The 25,622-nt window shown below is 64.6% G+C and overlaps 2 protein-coding genes across 2 annotated transcripts in view; one reads left to right on the top strand and one right to left on the bottom strand.

The window, feature by feature from the left end:
• CACNA2D4 (calcium voltage-gated channel auxiliary subunit alpha2delta 4) overlaps nucleotides 1-25,622 on the top strand; it is a gene marked incomplete at its 5' end in the record, with an annotated part of 98,433 nt that overhangs the window by 61,203 nt on the left and 11,608 nt on the right. The window contains 3 exons of the mRNA XM_079937530.1: nucleotides 16-111; nucleotides 2,064-2,191; nucleotides 5,378-5,458. Of these exons, the coding sequence (XP_079793656.1) occupies nucleotides 16-111; nucleotides 2,064-2,191; nucleotides 5,378-5,458 (305 nt within the window). The remainder of the gene's footprint in view (nucleotides 1-15; nucleotides 112-2,063; nucleotides 2,192-5,377; nucleotides 5,459-25,622) is intronic.
• Nucleotides 9,948-15,770, bottom strand: LRTM2 (leucine rich repeats and transmembrane domains 2; the record flags this gene model as incomplete). Its single annotated transcript, XM_079938600.1, has 3 exons — nucleotides 9,948-10,402; nucleotides 12,980-13,570; nucleotides 15,704-15,770. The coding sequence occupies 3 exons, from the start codon at nucleotides 15,768-15,770 to the stop codon at nucleotides 9,948-9,950; spliced, it is 1,113 nt and encodes a 370-aa protein (XP_079794726.1).

Below are 25,622 nucleotides of genomic sequence, written 5' to 3'. Positions count from 1 at the left end.
TCTGTCTGCCCGCAGTGAGTCCGAGCATGTGGTGGACATGGCCTTCCTGGGCACCCGGGCCGGCCTCCTCAGAAGCAGCCTGTTCGTGGGCTCCGAAAAGGTCTCTGACAAGTAAGTCCTGCCGGAGGCCAGGGAGCGGGGTCCCTGGGGTGCCCCTGTGGTTTGTGGGCAGACCTGTGCCGGACTCCAAGAGTACGGGGGGAGGAAGGGTTCGGGTTTACAGACTGGGACAGCCGGAGAAGCACCCCTTCCAGCCAGGCTTGGTCCCATCCTGGGCTCATCCCCATTCACTCCCAAGAGGGGAACCAGATGCGGTCTTCCCGCCGGGACAGATCTCTGAGCAATGGGCTGAATCTTCCGGCCGTGCCCGTCCTTTTGTCGACAACTTTCCCCTCCCCCAAGCCCGAAATTCTCAGATGGGGGTGATTCTGCCCCCTACCCTGGAGACAGTTCTGGACGTCACAGCTGGGGGAGGGCAGGGGGTTGCTACTGGCGTCCAGTGGGTAGAGGCCAGGGACGCCGCTGCACGGCCCGCAGCGCACTGGACGGCCCCCAGCCGTTTCCCGGGCCCAAAACGTCGGCGGCGCTGAGGCTGAGAAGCCCCGCCCCCAGCAAAGCCACCCGGGACCCGCCCACCAGGGCGTCCCACCCGGCACTGCAGCAAAGGGGGTGCCCGGGGGAGCATGCTGTGGTTAGGGGAGCGAAGCCACCTGCCACTCTGCAGACCACGAGACTCAAGGTGGGGGGCCCGCGGCCACCTTGGGGGGACAGCCAAGAGGTCTCCTGCGCAGACCTGACCCCAGTGTCCTTGCCTCCCGCCCACCCATGGCCCCAGGAGGACGCCATCGGGGGTCTTCCTCACGGACTCCAAGACTGACCCGCCATTTCCAGGAAGCAGACGCTTCTAGGAAGACGCATTCGGTGGCCCTCCCCCTCCCCACTCCCTCCCTGAGAGGTGGAAACCCAGGAAGCATCCTGCCTGGCCAGCCCTTCCTCCGCCGGTTAGAGACACAACAGGTGACCCAGGTGGACCAGATCCAGTGGGAGAACTGCAGACTCGCCCGAAGGCCTCGAGCCACCTGGGAACTTTCCTCCCCAAGCTCACCACCCTCATCCCCTTAAACTTCCTCCCCCAGTAGAAAAAACGCACGTCCACATCTTCCTGTGGCCCCGGTTGGACCGGGGACCACACCGGGCAGTGTGAGGGGAGGGTCTCGGACACCCCTGCACCCTCTCCAAAAGGCTTCCAAGAACGGAGGAGGGAAGTCGGTACAGACAGACCCTCCTGAGTCACGAACCAGCCCCACGAACGGCCGCGCGTGCACTGCACACCTCCAGGGGGCTCCCCTTGCCTGGCCCCTGGCGTCAGTGCAGCCCAGGACGGTGCAGCCAGGCAGGTGGGCTTCTGAGAGCCCCGAGCCAAGCATGCCCAGAATCAAACCTCAGTTATCCACCTGCAGGTTACACAGTCACTCTTTTAATCCCTACCAGATTCTCCCTGCTTCCCTCCCAGTCTGCCCTGGGCCAACACCCCCTTCTGTCGGCGGGCTGAGCCCAGCAGTGCAAAACCGTAATTAGCAAGGTAGAGCTGCCCCCCAAAAGGAGACTGAGCTGCCCCCCAAAAGGAGACTCCACTGCCTGCGGCAGGAGCTGTTGCAGTAACCATTTTGGGGGAATTTATGACCCTCTATGACTATACAGTTCCCTCCTGCAGACATGCTAATCAGCTTGACAAAGAGGAATTAGGCTGTACCCCAAATAAATGAACCCTGCAGGCAAGGAGTGCACAGAGAGGTGGAAAGGCTCTCTCAGCACACAGGCCCTCCACCATTCCTACGATGTGCCCTCAGCTGCACCAGCATTTGATTCCGGAAAAGGCAGGAATGACTGGGGAGCATCCTCCGGGGCAACACCCATTCAGGGGCTAATCTTTCCTTCTGCAACCACACCAAGTCAGAGGGGAGTCGCCCCCCTGGCCCAGCCACGATGACCTCGTAGGAGCGAGGAGATGGGAAGACCGTGCTCCTGGGTCCGGGGGAGGTGACAGGCCCTTCTCGCTGCAGGAGGTTCCTGACGCCGGCGGACGAGGCCAGCATCTTCACCCTGGACCACTTCCCTCTGTGGTACCGCCAGGCCGCCGAGCAGCCTCCGGGCAGCATGGTCTTCAACCTCTACTCGGCAGAGGGACGAGGTAATCTACACCCCAAGCTCCAGGGCGGGGCCCAGGGCATCCCTCCTCCCACCGCGCTTGGGGTGGGAGACCGCCACGAGATACAGGACCGAACGTCCAGACCTCGGCATCCCCTCACCCCGCTGGCCTCCACCTGCACCCTGGGTGGATCGTTTCATTCCCTGGCCGGCAATCAACGACGCGGTTCAAAAGTTCAACTGTAACAAAGGAGACCCAAAAGTCAGGAGGAGCTGGATTCTAGCCCAGATTCCGCATAGGAGGACGTCGGGACAATGGGTCTCTGGAGAGTCGTGTATTTCCAGACATCTGAGTGTTTCTGAGAGCTGCTCAAGCCGCGAAAGGAGCAGACTTTATTCCGTGGGGGGCCGCTGTACTGCCTGGAACAGACTATATCCCAGGGGGGTGGCTGAGCCCCGGCCTGCTCCCCGGCAGCTCCTGGTAATAACGGGGCGCCTCCCGGCCGCCAGGCCTCTGGGGGCTGCAGGGCGAGAGATGATGGCGGATTGGGCCTCAGGCACCCAGCCAGCACAGGCCTGCCAGTCCAAGGGCCAGGGGGGCTCAGAGCTGGAGCCCCCAGCTCCCAGCCCGGCCCCCACTCTGGGAAATAACCCGAACGGGAAACGGTAAGTGGCTTTAACAGAGCGCCCAGAAAGCCGCACAGTGTTTAGGACAGAAAGGACCCTGGGGCTGCAAAGCCTCACCCTCTCAATCCGCACTTGAAGTGACCATGGCCCAGAGAGGGTCCACGGGTCACGTCTGGGGGTCCTGGCCTCAGCGCCGTGGGGTGAGGGGGCCCGCAACTATCCTCGGCGTCCTGGCTGAGCGAGCCGAGGTTGGGGCTGAGGAGTGGAGACGTGAGGAAGACGGCGGCCGGGAGCCGACTTGGGATGAAGCCTTGTCCTCCCTCCAGGCCGCCCGCCCGCCCGCCAATAGCCTCCTGCCACCGCCGCCACCAAAACCACCCTGACGCCGCCCGACGGGAACCTCCCCGAGCTGAGCTGCCGGCTGGGGAGGCCCAGGCCCCGGGGCCCCGCCCGCGGCTGCAGGCAGCACCTGCCCTCTAGATGCCCTTCCTCGGCATCCTCCGCCCGGCGTGTCACTGACGTGCTTCACAGAACGCTTTTCCCCGCCCCGCTCATGCGGTGTGCACGCCCTCTTCTTACACAAGGAGAGTCTGAGGTTCAGAGGGCGCCTGACTCGCCCGGACCGCACAGCGGGGGGCACACCGGGGGTCTCTCCGCACTTCACTGTGTGTAAGGCGCTGGGACTCCAGGGCACACCCGCGGAGGGGCCCCTTCCCGCACTGGCACCACAGCCACAGAGGCAGCTCCCCCTTTCGGCGCCCCCCGGAACAGGAGGGCCCCACGGGGTCCCGGGGGGTCTGGGGTGAGGCCCTGCCCGCCCCCACGGTGACGGGCTCCCTCCTGCCAGTGTCACCAGGATGAGCGGGCTGCCGGGGAGCTCTCTGGCACAGGGGCAGGAGGGTGGTGGGCGGGAACAGAGAGCGAGATGACGAGGGCCGGCTGGGGACCACCACAAGGGGCCCTGCACGCTCCCATCCTCCCCCAAAGGGAGAAACCGACAATTTTAATGGGGGGTACCCCTGAGGAGGTGGAGGGGCGGCTGCAGGGTGAGGGGAGGGCCCCGCCCACCCAGGCTGACTGCAGCCCTCCGCCTGGGCCCGGTGGGCGAGCTCTGCCCACACGGAGCTGCCTTTTGCAGTCGGCGCTGAGAAACCTGCCAGCACAGAGCAGAGTCCCAGCGCAGCCCCAGCAGCTCAGGCCTGGTGCCCCCACCCACAGCCCTGCTTCCTGGGCCAGGCCTGGGCCTGCCCCCCTACCACCTGGTAGCTGGCTCACTCACCCGGTGCCTGGTGACCCAGGCCCTGAGATCCCTGCTATCCCCAGAGACCGCGTCACTAGCGCCCCACACCTTCGCCTGGGTGTTTCCTCCGAGCCCGTGGAGCACACACAACGGGTCTGTCCCGAAAGCAGCTTGCAGCCGGGAACGGTGCGGGGGTCACCCCATCAGGATCGTCCAGACATTTCTAGAAGCAAGGCGGGGAAGCCAGCTTCTGCGGCTGTTCTGGTCTCTTGTGTCCTTGTCATGGCCAATTCCTAGAGCCAAGGACGACCTTACATCGTGTCAGTTCCTAGAATCAGAGTAATTTCTGATTTCTGTGAGATACTTGGTTCCGGCGAGGTGGGATGGGTAATCCTGACAAGGGGGCAGATACGAGAAACCAGTGGTGGATTTAAGTTTCGCTACGACTGACACTGTCAAGAGTCTCACGACCTGTTGGTTTCAAGCAACGTTTGATGTAAAGACATTCTAACAAGCGAGCACGTGGCAGAACTGTGCCCCTTTCTCGGGGTTTTTAGTGACACACTTGATCCGTAGGCAAGAGTGCCTTTCCCAGGGCTGTAGAGCCCAAAAGCCACGGGCACGTACTCGTCCGCGCCTCTCAGAGCCGGAAAGCTCTGTGCTGGTGCAGAGCTGAGGCTGCCACCTGAATTCTGCGCCTGGAGGCCTGGCTCTCCTGAGAGGTCCCGGAGCCTGGCTGTGTCCCGGACGTGCAGCGACCCTCCGGGCAGTGGCACGCAGGCCACCAGGATTCACGGGGCACCTCGCACGTGTCAGATGCCAGCCAGCCTCTGTGCCCATCGCAGCCCTGGCATCTGGCTTCCCGAAGGGGCTGTCGTTGTCACCTTGACTCATGTAACTGATGAAGGACAGCGCAGGGTCAGCCGGCACTGCGTCCGGGAGCGCAGCCCGTCCCCTGCTCGCAGGGGCCCCTTGATGCCACGCGAGTCTCCTGGGTGGGTCCCCGCGGGGTCCCCGAGCTCCAGTGGGGCAGCTGCATGCAGACAGCTTTGCGGCCCTGAGACAGAGCAGACCTGCAGCGTCAGGGACCTGACAGTGCGGCGCTGTCCAGGCGGGCAGGGGCCACACACTGACCTGGCAGCTTCGGAGCTGCGTGGAGGGGTGGGCGGCACCCGGCACATAGGAGGCAAGTACGAGGCGCTCCGCAAAGACCCGAGGTGGTGGTAGCAGGCAGCCTCCCGGGCAGCCCCTCGCTCGCTCAGGGAACGTCCTAGCCTGCTGTTTACTGGGCTTCCCAGCCCGCGCCGCCACCCCGGCTCCTCCTCAGGTGCAGAGAAAGTGACTGGACAATTTTCCCCCCAGAAAATACAGACAAGCCGATGGTGGTGACCGTGAGCACAGCTGTAGCCGTGACCATGGACAACAGGACAGCCATCGCTGCAGGTAGGAGCTGCCCCTGGGCTTTGAGGCCGGGCAGTTGTGAGTCCGAGTCGAGAACGAGGCCCAGTGACGGAGGCGGCCCCGTGCGTGGTTCGCGAGGCCACGGTCTGTGTTTTCCCAGATGAAATGTGGGGCTGAGGGGAGGTGGAGTCTTCCTGAGCCATTTTGTTTATACAGCTGTGAGGCCTTAGATCTAACAGAATTCATGCAGTAAACTGAAGCCCAGACAGGTTGAGAGATCTGCTCAAGGTCACACAGGACAGAGCCTGCCCAGACCTCCTTCCCACCCTCTTTGTGTCGCTTCTGCCTCCACTGCCCACTCAGGGGAGGAGTGGGCTTGGGACTCAGACCCTAAAGTCCGAGCCCGTACGTGAGTCCTGTGCTCCCGTGCATGTTCTCATCCAGCCCAGGGGGGGGCGGTGACCTGGTTTGGCTCCATTTTACAGATGAGGAAACTGAGGCCCAGACATGTTATTTGCCCGAAGTCCCACAGCTAATAGTCAATGACTAGAATTTAAGCTCAGACTGCCTCTCTTGAAGGCCCAGGATCATGACCCTTTGTTGCAATTGGCCACAGAAGCCATGAGAGTACCCGGGCAGCCTCACGAGCTGCCCCGGCTTTGCAGCTTTTTGGGGCCTAAGAAGGGCCTTGGCACCCCTGCCCACTCGTCTGAGAGCCCTGAGGATCCTGCCCTCGGTCTCCGTGTCTCAGACCCCACTGTGTTCTGAGAAGCTGTGAGGTCCTCACAGCTCTCAGCCGTCCTGGGCACTGGGGTCGGGCGCCTGCATTGTGGGGGACCCCACAGCTGCCAGGGGCAGGCGAGCAGGCCCCTCGTGTCTTCTCCCCCAGGCTGAGTGCAGGGCAAAGGGCAGGGAGGAGCGGCCCAGCAGGCAGGCTGCCCCTTCGTCCGCCCGCCCCAGCAAGGGCACGGCCGTCCACGCTGCGATGAGGAGGGAGGGAGGGAAGGGCTTGTTCTGGTCACTCAGAGCCTCATTTGGAAACACGTGTGTCACAGGGGTCCTGAGGCTGCGCCGCCGGGCACTTTGGAGGGACCCGCGCCTTCCCAGCCGCCTTTCTGTCCTTCGCCTGGCCTGCTAATCCCAGACCCTAAAGACTGTCCCGTAGCCCCTGCTCCGTCCGTGACGTGGGCTTCTCAGCTCCCGCACACCCGAAAGCCCAGCAAGCAGAAGGCACGCGGGGTCAGCCTGCTGGCTGCTCCCCTGCACTCTCCAATTATTTGACATCATTTTTAACTCGGCGCTGCATTAGAGCCAGGAGGGGTTGCCATGGAAACCGTGTCCGGGTGCTTCTGGTTTAACTCACTGCAGACGATCGCTCTGCAGCTCGGGGGGCACGGATGTGATAGGACAGGGAGGAGGCACTGGAGACCTTTATGCTTCAATTATTCTTTTCAGCCTCCTTTTGTAATTTCCTCTTCCTAGCCTGTGGCTCAGCCTCCCTGACCCGGACCAGCTAGCCTGTGTGTGCGGTGCCGGCAGTTCCTTTCCTCGCGTGTTCTGTGACGCACAGGCTGCACGTTCGATGTTTGTGCCCTGGGCTGGGGAGAAGGAGGAAGGGCAGCTAGGGGGACAGCCAAGGGCCAGGCGGGTGAATGAGGAGGCGTCGCTTAACCTTAGTCTAAGCAGGTATTTCTCAACGGTTCATGCAAAATTTCTAGGAATCTACTGTTTTGATCAGGATCCACTTTCAAGTCTCTGTGCCCTCCAGGCCCCACTTGGGAAATACTGCCGAGTGTCATGGTGGTACCGTAACCTGCAAGTGTGCTTCCCCAGCCCAGCAGCCTTTGTGCGGAGGGCCTGCAGTCTGGAGCTGCCTGACGGCTCCTCTCCTTGGAGTTCCGCCTGCGTGCGCACGGCCCAGCCTTCAGACGGCGGGGCGCTCTCAGAACAGTGCGTCTGCGCGTTACCCACACCTGTGCAGACTGTGCAGCCGGTCCCCTGCCCCCATGGGGCCTGCTCTCCCAGCTCTGCTGTACCGGTCAGGGCCACAGGAGGGCACCTCTCCCCACTTACCCCCACCCAGGAAGGAGTCCAGCCGAACTCCTGGAACAGGGACCTGCTGGTTCCCTTCTCCCCGGGGTTGGCTCCTGGCTCGCTGGGGTGTCACCGAAGGGAGGGCTCCTGGCTAGAAGAGAATCCCATCTTGGTCTGAAGACTGTGACGCGTGTAGCCCAGGCCCGGCCAGTCAGGCGAGGTGGGCCACGGCGGGCCGCAGGTGGGCAGACAGCCGGAGGCCTTGCTGTCGCTCACTCCCCCCCCCGGCCCCGCCCCAGCCCTCCGGCCCCGCCCCAGCCCTCCGGCCCCGCCCCCGCCCTCCGGTCCCGAGTTCTGATCCTGCACCTGCTGAGCCCTGAGGAGGGGTCGTCTGTACGTCAGCCTCAAAAGCACAGGATATTAAACGGGGCTCGTCCTGCAAACCCAGCGACACCCCTCCAAGGCTGGTGAAACCTAGTCCCCTAAACTGCTCTCGGGGAGCCGCCCCTCCCGGCAGGCAGCAGGAGGGTCCCCAGGGCCAAGGCGCGCCTCCTACCCCGTGGCCGTCTGCCCTTGACCGCAGGGCAGCCTCGCTCGCAGCGGGGCTGGGAGCAGGCCCGGGGCTCCGCGCTCCCCCGCTGCCCTCCCGGGGGCGCCCCAAGGCCAGGCCTCGGGCGGGAGCTGCCGTCCTCCTTAGGGGCCTGGGGACACTCCGTGCGCCCATCTGGGGAGGTCAGCGGGCAGGGGCCGCCATCCCGGCTGCTGGCTCCTGCGTCCCCTCCCGCCCAAGGAAACCAGGAAGTAGATAGGAAAATACAGGCTTTATTTGTCATCTGAAACAACAAACCAGAAATATAATTTTGCCTTTAAAAATCTCTGTCTTAGGCTAAAGACACCACCACTGACAACGTCCAGCCTTCCCTGACTCCCTTTAGAAAATCCCCAGGTCTGGTGTCAGCCGGCACCAGAAGAAGGAAGACTGCAGGCCAGCCCGGTGGGCAGCCTGCACCCGGCCCCCTCTACCCCTGTCCTGCCTCAGAACCATGTTCTGACGGCCTCCCCCGGGCCACTCCCTAGACTCGCAGCCGTCGCAGAGCCAGAAACCGGCCTCCTGCCACCTGACCCTCCGTAAGCGGCGGGGAGGCTGATGTCCTGCAGAGCGAGGCCCAGGACTCGCCGGGATCGCACTCCCCAGGAGGGCAGACCTCGGAAAGGGGACCGGTGAACCCCACCCTGCACTGCCCCCTCCCACGCCCACCCTCAGCCTCTGTCCCTTTGGGGGGGCGGGTTACAGGTAACGAGCAGATGGGCCCCTGGGCCCTTGCTCTGGTTTGGGCCCCAGTCCAGGTGCCACGAGGACTCTGGGAAGTCAGACTGAGCTGACAGAACGCTGGGAAAAGGACCCCATTACTGAGACCTCTGAGCAGGACGGGGGGGTCCTTTCGCTGCTCCCGGGGTCTGTTTGGTATATGCTGGCAGGAGGGTCACAGAGGATGAGCCAGTCCCCGCCCTGGGGTCACGGGCCCAGAGATGCTGAGGGTGGGGCATGGCAGTGGGAGGTGCAGAGCAACGGTTCTCGGGCCGCAGGCTGTGGGAGTGGGAGCGGTGCGCGTCCCCACGGGGCCTGGCGGGGACGTACTTGGGCAGCGCGGAGGATGAGTCCGGTGGTGCGTGGCCGGGCTCTCGGGAGGCCACCATCCACACACGCTGCATCTTCCAGGCCTCTGGGCAGGCGTCCCTGGAAATCCCAGCAGGAGAGGTGTGAGTGGGTTACCATGGTGACGGGCAGTCTCATCCGGCAGCACCACCTTGGCCTCTTGAGAGGATCTGGAAGGAATCCTCGCGCCGTGGGCTTGGGTTTCTCCCCATCCGCCGCAGGAGGTTGCATAAGCAAGCAGCAGGTTGTGTGGCCCGAGGGCTGAGACCACGGGGGACGCCTGGCTCCGCTCCCCGAGGTCCCACGACCTCTGTCCCTAAGTGACTGTGTGTGTGATGCCGAGCTCGAGCGGGAACGATTAGTGACCCGGAGCCGGGTGGTTGGTGGTGCAGGGACAGATGGCTTTGGAGAGGGCGTGGTGCTGGGTTGCCAAGTGCTGGTCCAGATGGCTGGGCTGGGCTGAATGCACAGTGGTACCAGCCATCGGAAGCTGGGCCCAACATCTTCCTGGCTTAGAAGAGAGTCGCAGAAACCGGCCCCGCACCCCCAGACGCAGATAAGGTGGGTTGAGCCAGAGGAGGGGGGTGTCACCGGCTGTGACTGTACCGGGAGCCGCAGCGGTACGGGGGCGCTGGGTCCAGGAGTCTTTGCTCGCACACACACATCTCTTCTGCCCGTGGGCCAGAGCGTTTGTGGTCCAGAGGGGAGCGTCAGTGTACTGATACCTTCCGGACGCTCCGGTGTCCGTGGAGACACAGGCCCGTTTGCTGGCGGGCTGGGGGGAAGGTGGGAAGGGGGCGGGAGGGGGGCTGGCGTGCCCCCCGGCCCCGCCCTGGGCTCTCAGGCCACAGAGGAGACCTGCTTCCGGTCCTCGTGCTCGCCCTCCGCGTCGCCCATCAGCGGCTGGCGCTTCCTGAGCTCCCGGTGGTACTTGGCCATGAGGGAGGCGTAGATGCAGCCGTAGGCAGCGGCCACCACCATCATGATGCAGACCACACCGCACAGCACCCCCGCGATGATCACGGTGCCGACGGCCCGCCGCACGCTCACAGGCCGGGGCCTCTGCTTCTGGGGGCAGGCGGTGCTGGGCTCGGGCTCGGGCTCGGGGCCCGGCTTGGGCTTGGGAGGCTCCGGGCTGGCCTTGGTGCAGGGTGGCCCGGGGACCTCCAGCCCGGCTGAGCTGCTCTGGTCCTCCAGCTGCGAGCAGTAGTTGAACATCTCCATGGGGACCACGCGCATGTCCTTCCCCCTCAGCTCCTTGGGCAGGGTGCAGGCCAGCTGATCCAGGCGCCCCCCTGCATCAGGAGAGAGAAAAGGGGGGCTGAGGCCGGCACTCCCTCCCCCAGCCCCAGGTCCCCACACAGAGGCCCGGGAGGCCTAGTTTCCATCCGCAGCACTATCAATCCTGGAGCGAAGGGGAGAGGTTAGGGGGACTGGCGTACGGCGCCCAGTGACGGGGAGGCGGGTACACGTGTCACGGCGTTTAACCCGCGCAGAAGCCTCAGAAGACGGACGGTGTCCCTGCTCCCATCTGATAGAGAAACAAACATTCCCACCTCTCCTGCCCCCAGAGTCAAGCTGGCCCCCGGGTGCTCAGGAAAGGGGGGCCAGGAGCCCTGCCAGGCGGCAGCCCGTGCCTGTCCTAACTGACCTCTCCACTGACCGCCGTCCGTGACCCCCGGCTCTGCTCTCCCCAGCAACTGCTCCCCCCGCGCCCCTCCCGCCCACACAAAGGACAGAGGTCAGAGCCTCGGCCCTGCTCCTCCACGCGGGCAGGACCGCGGTTCCTAAGACTCCTCCTTGGAAGAGGGAGAGGGGGGCCCAGGGACAGCGGTTTCCTCCTCGAGGGCAGTGGTGGCCCCCTCAGCAGCCCGGCCACAGCACCCGTGAGCGCAGTGCCATCTTGGGAGGACACGCTGAGGACCCCCGAGGGCAGAGGAGGGCGTGCGGGCAGCGCAGGCTCACCCGCGGCCTGGGCGGGGAGGGTGCAGCGCACAGGTGGGGCGAGAGGAAGAGGAGCTGCCCAGACGCCCCCCTTTTGGCCTCTTCGGGCAGCCCGAGATCTAGACGCAGGCGCGGCCCCCAGGGAAGCGCCTGGGCTCCTGCAGGACCATCGCCGCGGTCTCCTCACACAATAGACATCAGTCTTCCCCGTTGCTGAGGAAAAGGGCCCAGGTTTTTGTTCTGGTTTGGTCTGCGTTGTTTTGGAGGAGCGCATGGCGGAAGATAACTCTACTAGTGAAAAGTTCCTAAAGTGTACGTTCCCCCTCCACGCCCTTCAGCTCCCGGTGACCGATGACTGGAGGGGCAAGGACGTCCCCTGCAGATCACACATCGGTCTGGCTCTCCAGACCCCTGTCCAAGGCTTACATCCCGTGAACTGTGTCCAGGGCCTTTGCACGGGCGGGGGCTGGGCATGGAGACGCAGCCGCCCTACCTCCCTGCTCCCAAAACCTGAGGCTGACTCCCTCCCGGCCAGGGCATCTGCAAGTCACTTTACGTATCGAATTGCTGAGGAGTCTCGATTTTCCAGGCTGTCAATAAGAATGGCCGTCTCAGCTGCAGCTCAGTTAGGGTTCAAGTGGGTCACGTACATGGTAGGATATTTGGAAACTGGAAACCATGCAAGTGTTACTATTTCTCCTCTCACAAAAACGGGAGAAATTATCACAGGGACTAACATTTTATGGTACTTTATCGTTTGTAAAATGTTTTTAATTAACTAACACGTGAGAATATTATGCAAATAATTAAATTGTGGAAACACTGTGAAACAAAGGGAGTAAGACTTTGACGAAAGCATTAGCGTTCGCTTCACATCGATTCACTCGTTCAGCAGATTCATGGGGCCCTACTTCCTGCTGAACACCAAACTGTGTCTAATTAAGCCCGGTGAATATTATGACTTCCGCCAGCCAGTGGACATATAAATGAGTAAGTTTTATTGCGGACTCACTTTATGCTGGGTCCTTTTCCAGACGCTTTCCATGAATTACCTACCTACTCCACACAGTGATTCTCTGAGATAGGTTCTCTGAGATTGGCCCCATTTCACAGACGAGGGTGCAGCCAGAGAGGCCAGCGAGCTCTCTCGAGATCACACACAGCTAGGACGTGGCAGAGCCACGAGGCCAAACCGGCCCTGGCGCTTTTAGCCAGCAGGCTTACTTCTCTGCCCTTGTCCATTTCATTTAATCATTCCGAAGGTCATTCTAGAACTTTCCCGGGTCACCGAAAGGGGGAGCATTTGGCTTCTTAGTAAAAGCTTTGATAACAGAACTTCTAGGGAGAAGGAGTTGAGATCATCGTCAGAAAGAAAATGTGACTGCATTTGTGGATTTGAACTCGATTCCACCCTCCTGGCACTGTGGGTACTTAAGAGATGGCTGCATTATTCAGAGGAGCGAGGGTGTTTTGTTTTGGTTATTTTTGCCGTACGCGGGCCTCCCACTGTTGTGGCCTCTCCCGTTGCGGAGCACAGGCTCCGGACGCGCAGGCTCAGCGGCCATGGCTCACGGGCCCAGCCACTCCGCGGCATGTGGGATCTTCCCGGACCGGGGCACGAACCCGCGTCCCCTGCATCGGCAGGCGGACTCTCAACCACTGCGCCACCAGGGAAGCCCGCGAGGGTGGTTTTATCCCTCCTCCTGCCGGGCCAGGGAAGCCTAGAGGCAGAGGACAATGATACTGTGTGTTTAAGTCCATCCTGAAACCTACAGAAGTGAGAGCCCGTTACAGAGAGTCAGCCTGAGGAGACAGGGCAGAGCAAGGCGGCTGGGAGCGGAGGGGATGGGAAGAAGGGGGCCGCGGAGCCCCTGTGCCCGCCGGTGGCCAGGCCGGGCCCACTCCTCCCCGACCTGACCCGTGCTCACCTCGGTAGGAGAACCACTCTAGCCAGTGCTTGAAGTCCCGCAGGTGGCAGTCGCACTCCCAGGGGTTGTCCCCCACCTGCAGCAGCTGCAGGCTGGCCAGGGGCTCGAAGGTCCGCCGGTCCAGGCTCTGCAGGCGGTTGGCGCGCAGGAACAGGGAGCGCAGGGCGGGGAGCCCGTCAAAGAGGCCGGGTGGGAGCCGGGCCAGGCCGTTGAGGGACAGGTCGAGGTGGCGCAGGCGCGCCAGGGGCCGCAGCAGCTCGGGGTCCAGGGCGCGGAGACTGTTGTTGCGCAGCTGCAGCTCCGTCAGGTTGGCCAGCCCCCCGAAGGCGGCGCGCGGCAGCCCGTCCAGGAAGTTGTTGGAGAGGTCCAGCCGCTGCAGGCCCGACAGGCCGGCGAAGGCCCCGGCGGGCAGGGAGCTCAGCCTGTTGTTCAGGAGCAGCAGGCTGCGGGTGGCGGCCGGCAGGTCCGCGGGCAGCGCGGCGAGGCCCCGGCCGCTGCAGTCCACCTGCAGGCCGTGGCCGTCGCACGTGCAGGGCAGGGGGCAGGCGGGGGCAGCCTCCGCCGTGCACAGGGCGATCCAACAGGTGAGCCCTGCGGGACAGACGGGGCATGGCAGGACTGCGGGTCGCCACTCCCACTGCCTTCCCCTCCCATCCGCCTCCCATCACGCGGCCTCGCGCCGATCCCCTTTGGCCCAACCACGCGCGGTGCCGTAGCGCTTCCTGACCACGTAGAAACACAACTAACCCCCCGCAGCACGTCCATGTGGACGGACACCACCGGGCAGCCAGGGTCCCCACACGGCCCCGACACCACAGACGCTGATGCGACAGAGGATGTGAGGGTGTCAGAGGGGCCGCCCCATGTTCCTCTCCCAGGGCCGCTGCCATGGAAGGATTCTGTCCAGAGAAAGTGGCTCTGCTTCCTTCCCCTCTGCACCGCACCCCCCACAACCACCACCTGGAGCTGCACGGGGCTGATGGCCGTGCATGGGAGGGGCCGCGCTGCACACACGAAGGGGCACACCGACCCCTGCCACCACTTCCCCGGTCTGCATGAGTCCCACATCCAAGGTGGGCCAGCGACTCAGGGTGACGAGGGAGCCCGGGCCCACCCGGGCCCCACCCCAGAGACCACTGTGGAAACGGCAGGGTGAGATGCTGAGTTCCACGTCCACGTGGAGGATGCTGGGGTGCGAGCCCCCAAAGTTGTGGGCCCGGGGCAAGTCCCACATCTGTTCTCACTTTACAGCCAGCTTGCCCTTAGCCTGGGCCCCTGTCCCCAATTTCCGCAGGACAGATCTGTTGACAGAATTCCTTTCACGGTCCCATGCTTTGCCCAGGGCCCCTGTGGCAGGGCTGCAGGGGGACGGGTGCTCAGAGAACAGTCCCGCAGGGCAGCTCGTTCCGTGGCCCACCCTTCTAAGAGTGACTGCAAAGCCCCCGACTGTCCCCCAGGGTGTCCCTGTGGAAGGGGAGGATCCCACCGGGCCGGGAGGAAAGGCCCCAGCCGAGGAGTGCTGGCCGCTCGGCTCCAGCTGGAGGGGCAGAGCTGCTCTGACCAGGGGTCTGGAGGGGACGGTCCTGAGTCTGTGTCTAGTAGGGGTCTGCTGTCTGGTGTCCCAAAGGGCAGACCCTGAAGGAACAGGGTGGGACCGCACCCCCCTTTCCTGGAGGATCGGTGACTCCTGAGAGGCACCTGCCAGGCTGACACCTGAGCGTCTTTGTTCTCGGGAGGAAATGAGCACAGGCACGGCCATGGACGCCAACTGGAAGCCCTTCCGGCCACCTGAGGTCACCTGAGGGCCGCTGACCCTCTCGCTGTCTGAGCTGTCTGTGGCCAGGTCAGCCTGTCAGACTACCCCCGCCGTGCCTTGTGGAAGTCAACTGAATTCCTCAGACCTCACTTTCCCCAGAAAAACACTCAACCCATCCAGCCTCCCTCTCAAAAGGACCGACATAACTACAGGTCACTGTCCCCCCCCCCCCCCAAAGAAATTCAGGCTGGCGTTAAAGCTCTGGTGGCAAGAAAACAGAGCCCTGTGTCGCGAGGTGTTGAGTGATTCCAAAGGAGGCTGAGAGGGGAGCTGGGTCCCTCGGGATCAGCTGCTCTGCGGGGTGAGTAATTGAGGCCGCTTGTGTCTTGGGGCGGCAGCATCACAGGGCTGACCGTGCGAGGGCAGGAGTCAGGGACCTCCCTCGAGACCATTTTTACCTCTTACCCTGTAGCCTTGACCCTTCACCTCGTGAAGAGAATTCCCAGGGCTTCCTTCACCCGACAGCTCACAAGGTTCCCTTGTGGGGAGTGGGCGGCCTCTGTCTCCCCATATGCAGAAGGAGGGGCTGGACCCGCTCCCCAAGGCCCCTTCCAGTGTCACGTCCCCAGAGCCCCCTGGTTCCCCCCATCTCGGAGCTACGGGGGCTGAGCCCTAAGGGAGGCCTCCAGGCCCACCCAGCTGATGGCCGAGCAAGGAGAGGGCGGTTTGCCATTAGGGCAGCAGGACTTGCTGGGGCCCCTGGGGGTGGAAGCAGACCCACCTGGGGGGACAGAGCTGCCTGTGGAGCCCCTGCCCCCGACCCGCCCGCCACAGAGCTCAGAAGCAGCTCTTCCCCCGGCACCGTGGGCAGGGCTCCGGGACTGGGCCCTTCTTCCCAGACCCAGGCCATGGACACCTGGGAAGAGCATCCCTGCATCCCCGCTAAGCCGACCCCCGCCTCCACTCACAAGAGATCTGCCTCCACAGCGGGGCAAACCAGGTGCTCAGCTCGGGGCCGCTGCCCGGGGCCAGCATGGTGGCTGCACGGCTGTCAGGCCCGGCACCTCGAGGGAGAGAGAAGCCGCTTGTCCGCTCGGTCAGTCCTGAGAGAGAGGGAGAGAGAGCTGAGCGGAAGCGGGTGTCAGGCCGGTGCAGCCCCGGGTTATGGAGGGGGCCCGGTGTCTCTTTACCCTCCCCTCCTGTGTTCTTGGCTCTGATTCCCTGGGCGGGGTAGGGGGGTGGGAGAAAGAGGAGCAAGGGGGCTGAGAAGCCAGGAGCCTCTGCCTCCGTCGACAGCAGGGGGCGCGTGGAGGGGCAGGCGGGCATCCCAGGAGCCCTGGGGCTGGAGACAGTGCTGAGGCCAGTGCTGGGCGATGCAGGAGCCGTCCACCCGCCCTGCATCCCTCACCTCCCGCCCAGCCTCTCCCCGCCTCTTCTTGTCTCCCTGGATGATCTCGTAAACGTGTTCGGAGCCACGTGGCCTCCTCGGCCTCTGGGCTTCCCCCACGTCCCAGGCGCGAAATCATCGAGAGCCAGCTGGCCCCCCAGCCCCACTGTGCTCTTACCATGGCCCCCGAGGAGGCCGAGACCAGGCCCCGCGTAGGGGCGGCCGTTGGCTCGCGGGTGAGGCCCAGGCCCGGCTCTTGCCACGGGGAAGCCCCCTGCTTGCCCTCCGCGGTCTCCCGGGGGGTGAGCGGCCGTGCTCTGTCTTCTGCCGCCGGCAGGTCTGGGATAAACCTCATCAGCGCAGGGGCTCGTGCTGCAGCCGCTGCCGTCGGGGCACAGGGGCAGGGAGAGGGCGAGGCTGCAGCGCAGAGAGCGGCTCCTCTTCCCAAGGGGCGAGGGGGCCTCCCCCTTCCCAGGTGACCTGCCCTGCTCCCACTCCCTTCCAGGCGCGGCCAGGGGCCCGTCACAGGGGCGGGAAAGGGGACTGCGGGCCCCCTGCCGCCAGCCCAGCGCGAGGTGGCGAACGGACAGAGACGGGCCAGCAGCCTCCCCTGCTCGGTGGCCACGCTGGACCCGGGGGCCCCAGGCTGCAGCCTCCCGCTCCCCTCCCACAGCCGCCTTAATTCCGGGAGCCCGAGGGGCTAATGGCAGAGCGGAGCGGAGCTGCGGGGTGGGGGCAGCCGCTGGAACCTCAGCATCTAAGCAGGGTCTCCCTCAGGCCCTGGGGGCCTCTTCCGTCTCCTCCCCGCTTACCGCTGCCAAGCAGCCTCCTGGCCCCATGAGCCCACGAGCGCCACAGCCCCGGGGGCCTGCAGCTGGGCCCTGGCAAGGGCGCCCGCTCAGGATGGGGCCCGCCGGGGAGGGGGACCGCTCGGGGGGCCTGTCTGTCACCTGGGCTTCACCCCCCACCAGGGGCTTCGCAGAGGCTGCAGAGCGAGTCGCACTGGGCAGATGTGGGTGCAGACCCACATGCCTATAGGATGGATCTGGGGCCCTGGGCTGGGGGCGGAGCAGATGCCCAGAGCAGCTGAGGGGTCCTTTCCAGCTACCCTCCCAGGGCCAGGTCCCCGGGGCTCCTGGCTCAGACTCCCGGGTCAGGGAGGGCTCTGGGTTCGAATCCCTGCCGGCTGCTCCCTCGCTGTGTAACTTAAACAGATCACGGAAACCCTCTGGGCCTCGGTTTCCTTATCTCTCAGGGTGATGACCAGAACACACTGCCCTCCATGGGGGTCAATCTGGTCGGGGGAGGAGAGCTAGCATTTGCTGAATTCAGGATACATCATCTTGCAAGGCAGTCTAGGGGACTCCAAGCTTGGACCTGAGCCCCAGGTAGACGTAGGGAGACGTCAGTGCCCTGTGTCCGCGGGGAGGGGCGGCGGCTTCCAGCGCGTCTGCGGGACCCCTCTTTCTTGGTCCCCCAGTCTCACACCTGGGTGTCTGTCTCTGTGCCTGGGCCCGTGCCAGGCCAGCAGCCGTCACATGGCGGTCACCGTGGGCTGCGCTCGCACACAGCCTCCCAGGCCTCCATCACTGAGGACGCCGTCCACCCTCTCCGTGAGCCTCGGCCCCGACCCCTGGAATAGTCCCACACTCCTCTCGCCAGCGAGGACCCGCAGGTCGGCAGCTCACAGCGCCCACACGGTGTCAGGGGGTCAGCGGCCAGCCAGGCTCAGAGGTGGAGACCAGCGTGCCTGGTCACGCGGCCGGCCAGGGACACAGGCCCGCTCCCTGGGGCCTGTCCCCCAGCAGTGGCCCCTGGGGGGAGACACGTGTGTGCGCTGAGCGGGGTGCACACACAGGCTCCCAACGCAGCGTGTGACGCAGACCACCCCCCCAGAGAGCGTGCAGCCCCACACACGCACACGGGTGCACGCGCGCGCTGGCAGCCCTCCAGCATCCTCAGCTGCTGTCACTCCCGCCGTTCCCGCATGCCCCCGGCAGACAGATGCACGGGGGGACCTCCAGCCCGGAAGCAGGGCCTAGAGAAGCCCCCCGAGGGCCGCCCCCAACCCAGGACCCTTTCCACACTCAGACCCACGCCCTGGGATCTCTGGAGAAACGTGACGGGAACAAGGCCCCACAGGCCCATGGGACTGTAGCCTGCGCTCCCTGGGGACCACAGAAGCACCCCTCAGGCGCTGTGGGGTCCATCACCCTGCCCTCCAGCCCACCTCCAACCCAGGACCCCTTCCGGCCCCCAGAACCCTCTACCTCGTTAGGAAAGGGGTGACCTACATTAGGATGCCAGGAGCACAGCGGCTCAGGCAGGCGTGGCCACTGCGGAATAAATTCACGCCGTCTGGGAGGGAAGTCCCCACCCAGGTGGGGGAACGGGCAACGGAAACGAGTGAGGTGGCAGTGTCGGGGCTCCAAGCCCCACAGCCTGTGGGCATTTCTGTCCCAGTCCCAGGGACAGGGACACAGAGAGGAGGGTGGACCCAGCGGGGTCCCCAGCCTCCTTCGCTGGGCTCTGCTGAGAGAATCAGGATAGAGGATGGGGCTGAGAAGCTGCAGGCCGAGCGACCCCCCCGCCCAGGATAGGAACACGGGCTCTGGGCCCCAGCCCTCTGCTACTCCAGCGTGGTCCACGGGCCAGCAGCAGCAGCCTCGCCAGGAGCTTCCCAGACCCAGCCCAGGCCAATGGGGCCGGGATCTGCCTCTTAACAAGACCTCAGGCCATTCACGTACCTGGTCACGTTCGAGAAGCCCTGGGCCAGGTCACTTCTCTCCCGGCAGCGCAGACCCCAGCACCTCCCGGGAGGCCGCGGCAGGGGATGGCCGGGGCCGGGGCAGCCGGGGGCGGCAGCGATGGGGGATGCTGGCGGTAACAGCTCTGCAGGAGGGCTCCGCATGGGGAGAAAGCATGCCCGCGGGGAAACACCTGTGTATGGTTCCCAGTCCCCGCAACAACTGTCTGGGGTTAGCAGCACTGCTGACACCATTTTGCGGATGGGGACACGGAGGCTGGGGACAGGTAGTAACTTGCCTAAGGGCAGGCAGTGGGAGAGTGCAGCCAGGGCCCAGGCGGCCTGGCGACAGAGCTACCGACCAGCGGCCTCAGGAGCCTGGAGGCGGCTCTGCTGACCCGCCTGCGCGTGGAGGCTCCTGGAGCAGGGGGAGGGCTGCACCCTCGCGTTTGTGCAGCGCTTCACGCCGACCGGCCTCTCCTCGTCCTTCCGCTGCCTCTCTGCGCCCGACGCGGGTACCCTCATCAAGCCGGGTCGCCCCCTCCCCGCCAGCCTTCCTCCCAGGGGCATCACAGATGCAGTGAGGAGAGGGAGGCAGGGGTCTTGCTGGGGAGGGGGTGGCGGGCTGAGGTGAGGAGGTGGGCTGGGAGCCCCGCGGGGGTGGCAGCAGGGCAGAAGGGCCCACGGGCTCCTGCGGAGTCACGTGGGGTGTGGCAGCCCCCCGAGCCTGGGGGTGCGGGGGCGGGGACGGCTTCCCTTCCCCACGGGAGGAGCAGCCTGCCTCGCTCCCACCCCCGCCGACGCCCAGGTTAGGGTGGGCGCCCTGACCCCTCTGTGCTTCTGCCCCCCATTCCTCCTCCGGCCAGGGTTGGCTCAGTCTCCAGCCGGAAACTTCCAGCAAACCCACCCAGGCCTGGCGTCCGCACCCTTCCTCTGGTGCTGCGTGGTCACGTCCATCCCCCCAAGTCAGTGTCCAAGCCGCACAGCCATCAGCGCCCACTGTGCCTTGACCTGGGGCTCCTGCCCCCTGGGACGTCTTGCTGGCCTGCCGTGTACCCCCTCCCCAGGGATCTCCCTTTGATCAAGGTTCCCCAACCCGGGACAAGGCCTCTGTGCCCCTCCATTGTGCAGACAGGTGAAGGTCACGGGCTACCGAGCGGCAGGGCCGGGACGGAGGCCACGCCTGGGGCTTCAAGGGCAGCCCCTTCCCACCCGCCCGGCCGGGCTGAGGGGCACCCGGACAGGGGGACAGCGGGCGCCCGCGCTGAGCCCCGGGGGTGCCGTCCAGGCCGCGCGCTCCACCTGCAGCCGCCGGTCTGGCCTTCCAGGCCCTTCCCACCTCTTCCCTGCCTGGCATCCCCGTAACACACGCGGCCCAGGCAGCGCGGAAGCTGGTTTTTTTAAATCTCTAAATTTGTACTTGGAACAGACAAACCCCCTGGTGCATTTTTAAACGCGTGCCCCGTTCTCATGCCCGCCTTCCTGCAGCCTCGTTTCCTTGTCATCCTTCCTTGTCAGACATTCCCACTCCCAACCAGACCCTCTGGAAAGCGGAGAAAAACCCCCATCACCCCTCGCAGAAGCTGCTCTTGGGCCCGCGGGCCTGGCTCGGGGGCGAGGGGTTGGACCCGGGCAGGCAGGGTGGAGAGGCCTGATCTGTGTAGGAGGAGGGGGGAGGCCTCCCCAGGCACCCCAGCCCTAAAACACCCCCCTCCCCGTGCCCCTCAGCGTTGGGGGCTGAAAATGGGAGCAGGGTTTGCTTGTCCCAGGCGCAGCTTCCAGCCAAACCCCAAAGGAAGCAGATCGGTTGCTGAAGAAGCTCCCCCCACCCCCGTCCTCCTCCTGGCACCCCCAGCCGGCTTCCCTGGTCTCCCTCTCCTGGCAAAGCTGGATGGAGCCTGTGCCGGTGTGGAGGGGGACACGGCCGCGGGTCCCGTCCCAGCTGCGCTCCCCGGCCCATCTCCACACGCTCAGCCCGCCCCCCGGCCCTGTAGTTAGCTAAGCTGCTGGGTGTCGGTCTGAGCCAGGCCCGAGAGCCAGGTGCCAGTGTCCCCACCAGCCACCCCAGACAGGCAGACAGCAGCTCAGGGAGAGGATAAAGGGCCCTGAGAGTGAGCGGGGAGGTTGGGACTCCCGGTCAGACGGCCTCCGTCCTGCCCCGGCCGTATAACAGCCACCCCTAAGCTGAGCCCACCCCGCCCCCCAAGGCTTCCTGAGCTCTTTCGTAGGTAGAGAGGGTGTGCAGCTGGGGGACCCCAGCCCCAACAGGGCCCAGGTGGGCTGGGAGCAGAGCTGGAGCCTCGAGGAAGGGCCGGAGGAAGGGCTCCGAGGCTCCTCTCCCGCATCCACTCCCGGCCACGCCCCCCATACGAGCCGGGGACTCAGGTCCAGCTGGGGGGACCCTCTGCACCCCTGTCCAAGGACAGCCTGCTAGAGGCCAGCGCGCCTCGCTGAGGGCATCCTGTAGAGGCCGGTCAGCACCCCTGGTCCCTGCCCACGCCTCGGCGCCAGCCCTCCAGCCTGCCACCCCACAGACGTCCTGTGTGCCGGCCCTGTCACCAGCACCCCCTTTCCCCTGGCACCCAAGTCCCTGGGGCTGCCTGCCGAGCCGGGCATAGAGGCGGCACAGGGCTCCTGGCTGGCGCCCCCCATGCTGCAGGGACCGGTTTCTATGCCACCGGGCCTGTCATCCGGCACTGGCAATGCCTCCTCCCCTCCTTCCCCAGCAGAATCCCAGCTCCTGTCCCCAACGCTGGGAGGTCAGAGTTCCCTGTGTCCTTTGGCTGCCCAGGGGTCCGGTCCTGAGCACCGCCCCAGCCCCAGCCACTGCCCCCAGGCAGGAGGCAAAGCAGCTGCCCATGCAGGCAAGGAACCCAGCGGAGATGGGCTCGGCCCCAAGCCTGGCCCCTGCACCCGCCCCCCGCGCCCCTGCCCAGCGCTCGGCACTCACCTTCCGCACCCCAGCGAGTGCCCTGAATCAAGTGGTCTGAGCCGTCCAGTGAGCCCCTCCTGGGGTTCCTGGAGAAAGGAGACAGCAAGCGCAGCGGCACCAGCCTGATCCCCCAGCAGGACCTGGCACGCAGAGCCCCGGCGGGAGGAAGGAACGCCTGAGGCCGTCTCCCACGGCGGGCGGGTGGCCGGGTCTCGGGAGCCGCGGAGAGGGGCAGGCGGGGAGGGGAGCGTGCGTGCGGAGCAGAGAGCAGCGGAGTGACAGCGGGGGAATGTCCGTGATGACAGCGACAGGCGCGCACACGGGAAGGCGGGCGCACGGAAGGCGGGCACACGGGCGCACACACACCGGAGGCGCTCACCCTTGAAACGCTCCCTTTTCAGGGGGAGACGCTGCCATGAACTCCAGCGGGAGGAGGACTGTTTACCAGGTCCTCTATCTTCTCTCCCCACCCCCGCAGGCTCTCCCTGCCCTGGCTGCCGCCCCCTCTGGCTTTATCCCCTCTCCCCTTGCCTTTGGGGACACAGGGGCAGGACCCAGGGGACAAAGGCTCCGGGAAGCTGGGTCTGCATCCTGTTCGGAGGTGGGGGCAGTATCTCCCACCCTGCCTGTAGGAAGGGAAAGCTGATCTGGGTCTCTGTCAAGGGGTGGCTTATTCCAGAGGGGGTACCTGGAGGGGTGCACGGGGGCCCATCTGCCTGGTGGTCCTTCGGAAAGGGGCCCCAGGCCACACAGCCAGGGGCACACGGTCACGCAGAGGTCACTGAGCCTCGTGACCCCTGACCGGGGCTATCTGGGGAGGGAAATGCAGGCAGGCTGGGCCGGGGGCCTGGGGTCAGGTTGCCTGGGGCACCCTGGGGTGAGCCCTGAGGAGGGGCCAAACCCAGCCCCGCCTCCCCGGCCTGGGCTTCTGCTCCTGGCTCTGGGCTGGATGGGAAGAGACTGGTATCAAGAACTCAGAGACGTCTTTACCAGCCAATCAGGACAAAGGAGTGGGAGAAACTGATATTCCAAGGGAAGGCAAGCGTTGATCCAAAGGAAAGAAAGCCAGGCACCGAGTCAGGGGAGGAGTGGCGGCCAGAGCTGGACCCGAGGTGACCTTCCTGGCATCTCTTGAAACCTGCCTGACAGCCGGACACGTGGCATGTTTCTGGCATCCCTCTTCCATTTCGCCTGCTTTCTGGGGGATCCACTGTCAGCCCTGGGTGCAGGTTGAGAGACCCCCCTGACTCAGGATGCTCCCACACCCTCTTCTGTCTGCTCCGCCGTCCGACACAGCAGGGATCCCGTCTCCCACCCCACGCCCATGTCACATGCACCTCACCTGCCCCCAAACACGCTTCCTGTCCCCCAGCTGCAGCAGAGTGTGTGTCCTTCCTGGAGTCTGGGACCCTCTCCTCACCCACGGGGTACATCCCGCTCCTTGAAAACTCAACCAGAGCTCACGTCCTGGTGCACCGTCCCAGGCTAGTGCCTGCGGGACCTTCTTCTCTGACCCATATCACAGAGGACGCGTGGCAGCTTTCTATGGGTGGTTCACCCCCTTTCCTACACCGGGGGCTGTCCCGGAAGAGGGGTCCACCTCGCCAGGCTGGTGAGGAATGAGCCGGAAGGAAGAGCCCAGCCGGGTGGCAGGGGCCCAGAGGCTAGACTGTGTTGCACGCTGACCCGCCATCCGCTGCCTGTTAGCTCCACAGCCCGGGGCTGCCCTGCAGTGACCAGGAGGGATGACCAGGTCTCTGGGGTCCCTGGGCATCAGCTCCCCAGCTGGTACCTAAAAGATGGGCCCCCGCTGACCCCGCAGCCCTCGTACAGGTCAGCACAGTCTGCAGCTGGGTTTCGAGGACAAAGTGGATGGGAGGGTGCGGGGCACGATGGAGTTTCTGCCCCCCCGGGGCATGCTCCCCCCCAGGGAGGGTTTCTGTGTGTGCAGCACAGCTGTTTTGTTTCGCCGTCTGTGATGACAAAGCGGCACGCAGGTGACAGCCAGGACGCAGAGCAAAGAGGTGCATCTCCATACGCCGCCTGCCGCCTGTGGCCTCACTGAGGCTCTTTGTCTGCCAGCTGAGCGCGGGTCCTAGAGAAAAGCTGCTTTGCAGGAAGGCAGGCAGAGGGAAGGCGGGACCCGGCCCCGAAGGGGGACAGGCCGGGCTGGGGCAGGAGGAAGGGGGTCCCATCGCTCCTCCTCCATCCGACTGTGGTAGGTCCCCCTGGGGACCGAGGCCGGGCTCTAACACAAGGACCCGCCAAGCACAGGCCCCGAGGGGGAAGCAGCCTGGAAGGATGGAGGCCTTGCCTGCCCTCGGCCGGGCCTGGCTCTCTCTTCACCATGCGCTCTGCCCTGCCTGCAAAGTCCAGCACCAAGGGCTATTCTCTGCTGCACACAGCAGGCTTCCAGGAGGTGCTGGGGGCAGGGTGGCCAGCCCGGGGTCCACTGGAGCGAGGGAACGGGGGCCGAGGGCCGCCCTGGATTCTCTCAGGAGAAGGCTGGGCTCTCGTGGTGTCTGGGGTGGAAAAGCACAGTTTGGGTTGTGAGGCAGGCGTCGAACAGAAGGATGTGAAACAATTCGAGTCCCGAGGTAAAGCCGTCAGGCGTGGCAGAGCGTGGCTAACAGTTCTCCCTGGAGGAGGTTCTTGTGTCTCGCCTGAATTCCCCGTCTCTTTGCGGGTTCCCTCCTGGGTCCTCGAGGGCACCAGAGCCCGGCTAGATCGCTAGCATTCCGTCCCGCATCTACAGAAGGGCGGGGCTCCACGTGGATGAAGGAGTTCAGCAAGGTGCCCACACCGGAGGTAAGGGGAAGGCTTGCAGAACTGGCTTCCCAGCCAAGTGGCTGACTCAGTGGAATTCACAAGCACTTACTTATTTAGCTCGAAAAATATTTATTGAGCCCCGATGAGTGCTAGGTGCTCTCCTAGGTGCTCTCCTAGGTGCTCTCCTAGGTGCAGGTATCGGAACTCAACCCCCCACCCTCCCGCCTGCTGTTAGCCCCCATGCTAACGGGGCAAGACAGACTATAAATGAGAATAAAGTAAATAAGTCATGCATCTTAGAAAACAAAAAGAGTGATGAGACAGAGGGTGAGCACCGGCGGCAGGGAGAACTGCGGTATCTGGGAAGTCAGGACGCCGCCCCAGGAGACGCTGTTTGGGCTGAGATCCGACCGTGAGAAGGAGCCTCGTCCTGAAGTTCTAGGGAAGAGCATTCCCAGAGGGAGAAAGCAGCTGGTGCAAATGCCCCGGGGTGGGAAGAGGCTTGGCCTGTTTGAGGGAGAAGGATTTGGGCTGAAGTCAGAGGTCGGCGGTGGGGCCTTGGACACCAAATTACAAAGGAATTTCACCTTTGTTCTAAGGGCAGCGGGAAGGCCTTGGAAGGTTTTTAGCAAGAGAGAGACGTGATTTGATCTTCAGGAAGGTCCCTCTCGCGGTTCTGTGGGGAGCGACCCGCTCAGGGCTCTGTGGCGTTAATCCAAGTGGCTCTGGGGGTAGCAGTAGCGGTGGAGAGAGTGGGCAGATGCTTGAGGTTCTGGACAAGGGCGGCAGCACTTGGGTGGGACACGGGAAAATGGTAACAATTCGGTAGAAGGTGTGTCCCCACGTGGGGAGGTTTGGGGAGGAAAAGCCAGTTAGGTTTTGAAGTTGTGAAGTTTGAGGTGCCTACTGGTGACCCAAGGGGGCCGGCAGCAGGCAGTTGCAAGTCCTAAATCCTAGGAGCGCGGCTTGCCTTGGAGGAGCCCGTGGTTCCACTGAGACGGAGCCTGGCTCCGGAGAACAGGCTTGAGGTCTCACTCCTCCCATCTCTACCCA

Source organism: Stenella coeruleoalba (genome assembly GCF_951394435.1).
Source record: "Stenella coeruleoalba genome assembly, chromosome: 11".
NCBI classification, from domain to species: domain Eukaryota; kingdom Metazoa; phylum Chordata; class Mammalia; order Artiodactyla; family Delphinidae; genus Stenella; species Stenella coeruleoalba.
Note: the sequence above shows the minus strand (reverse complement) of the source record. Positions and strands in the feature narration are given on the sequence as shown.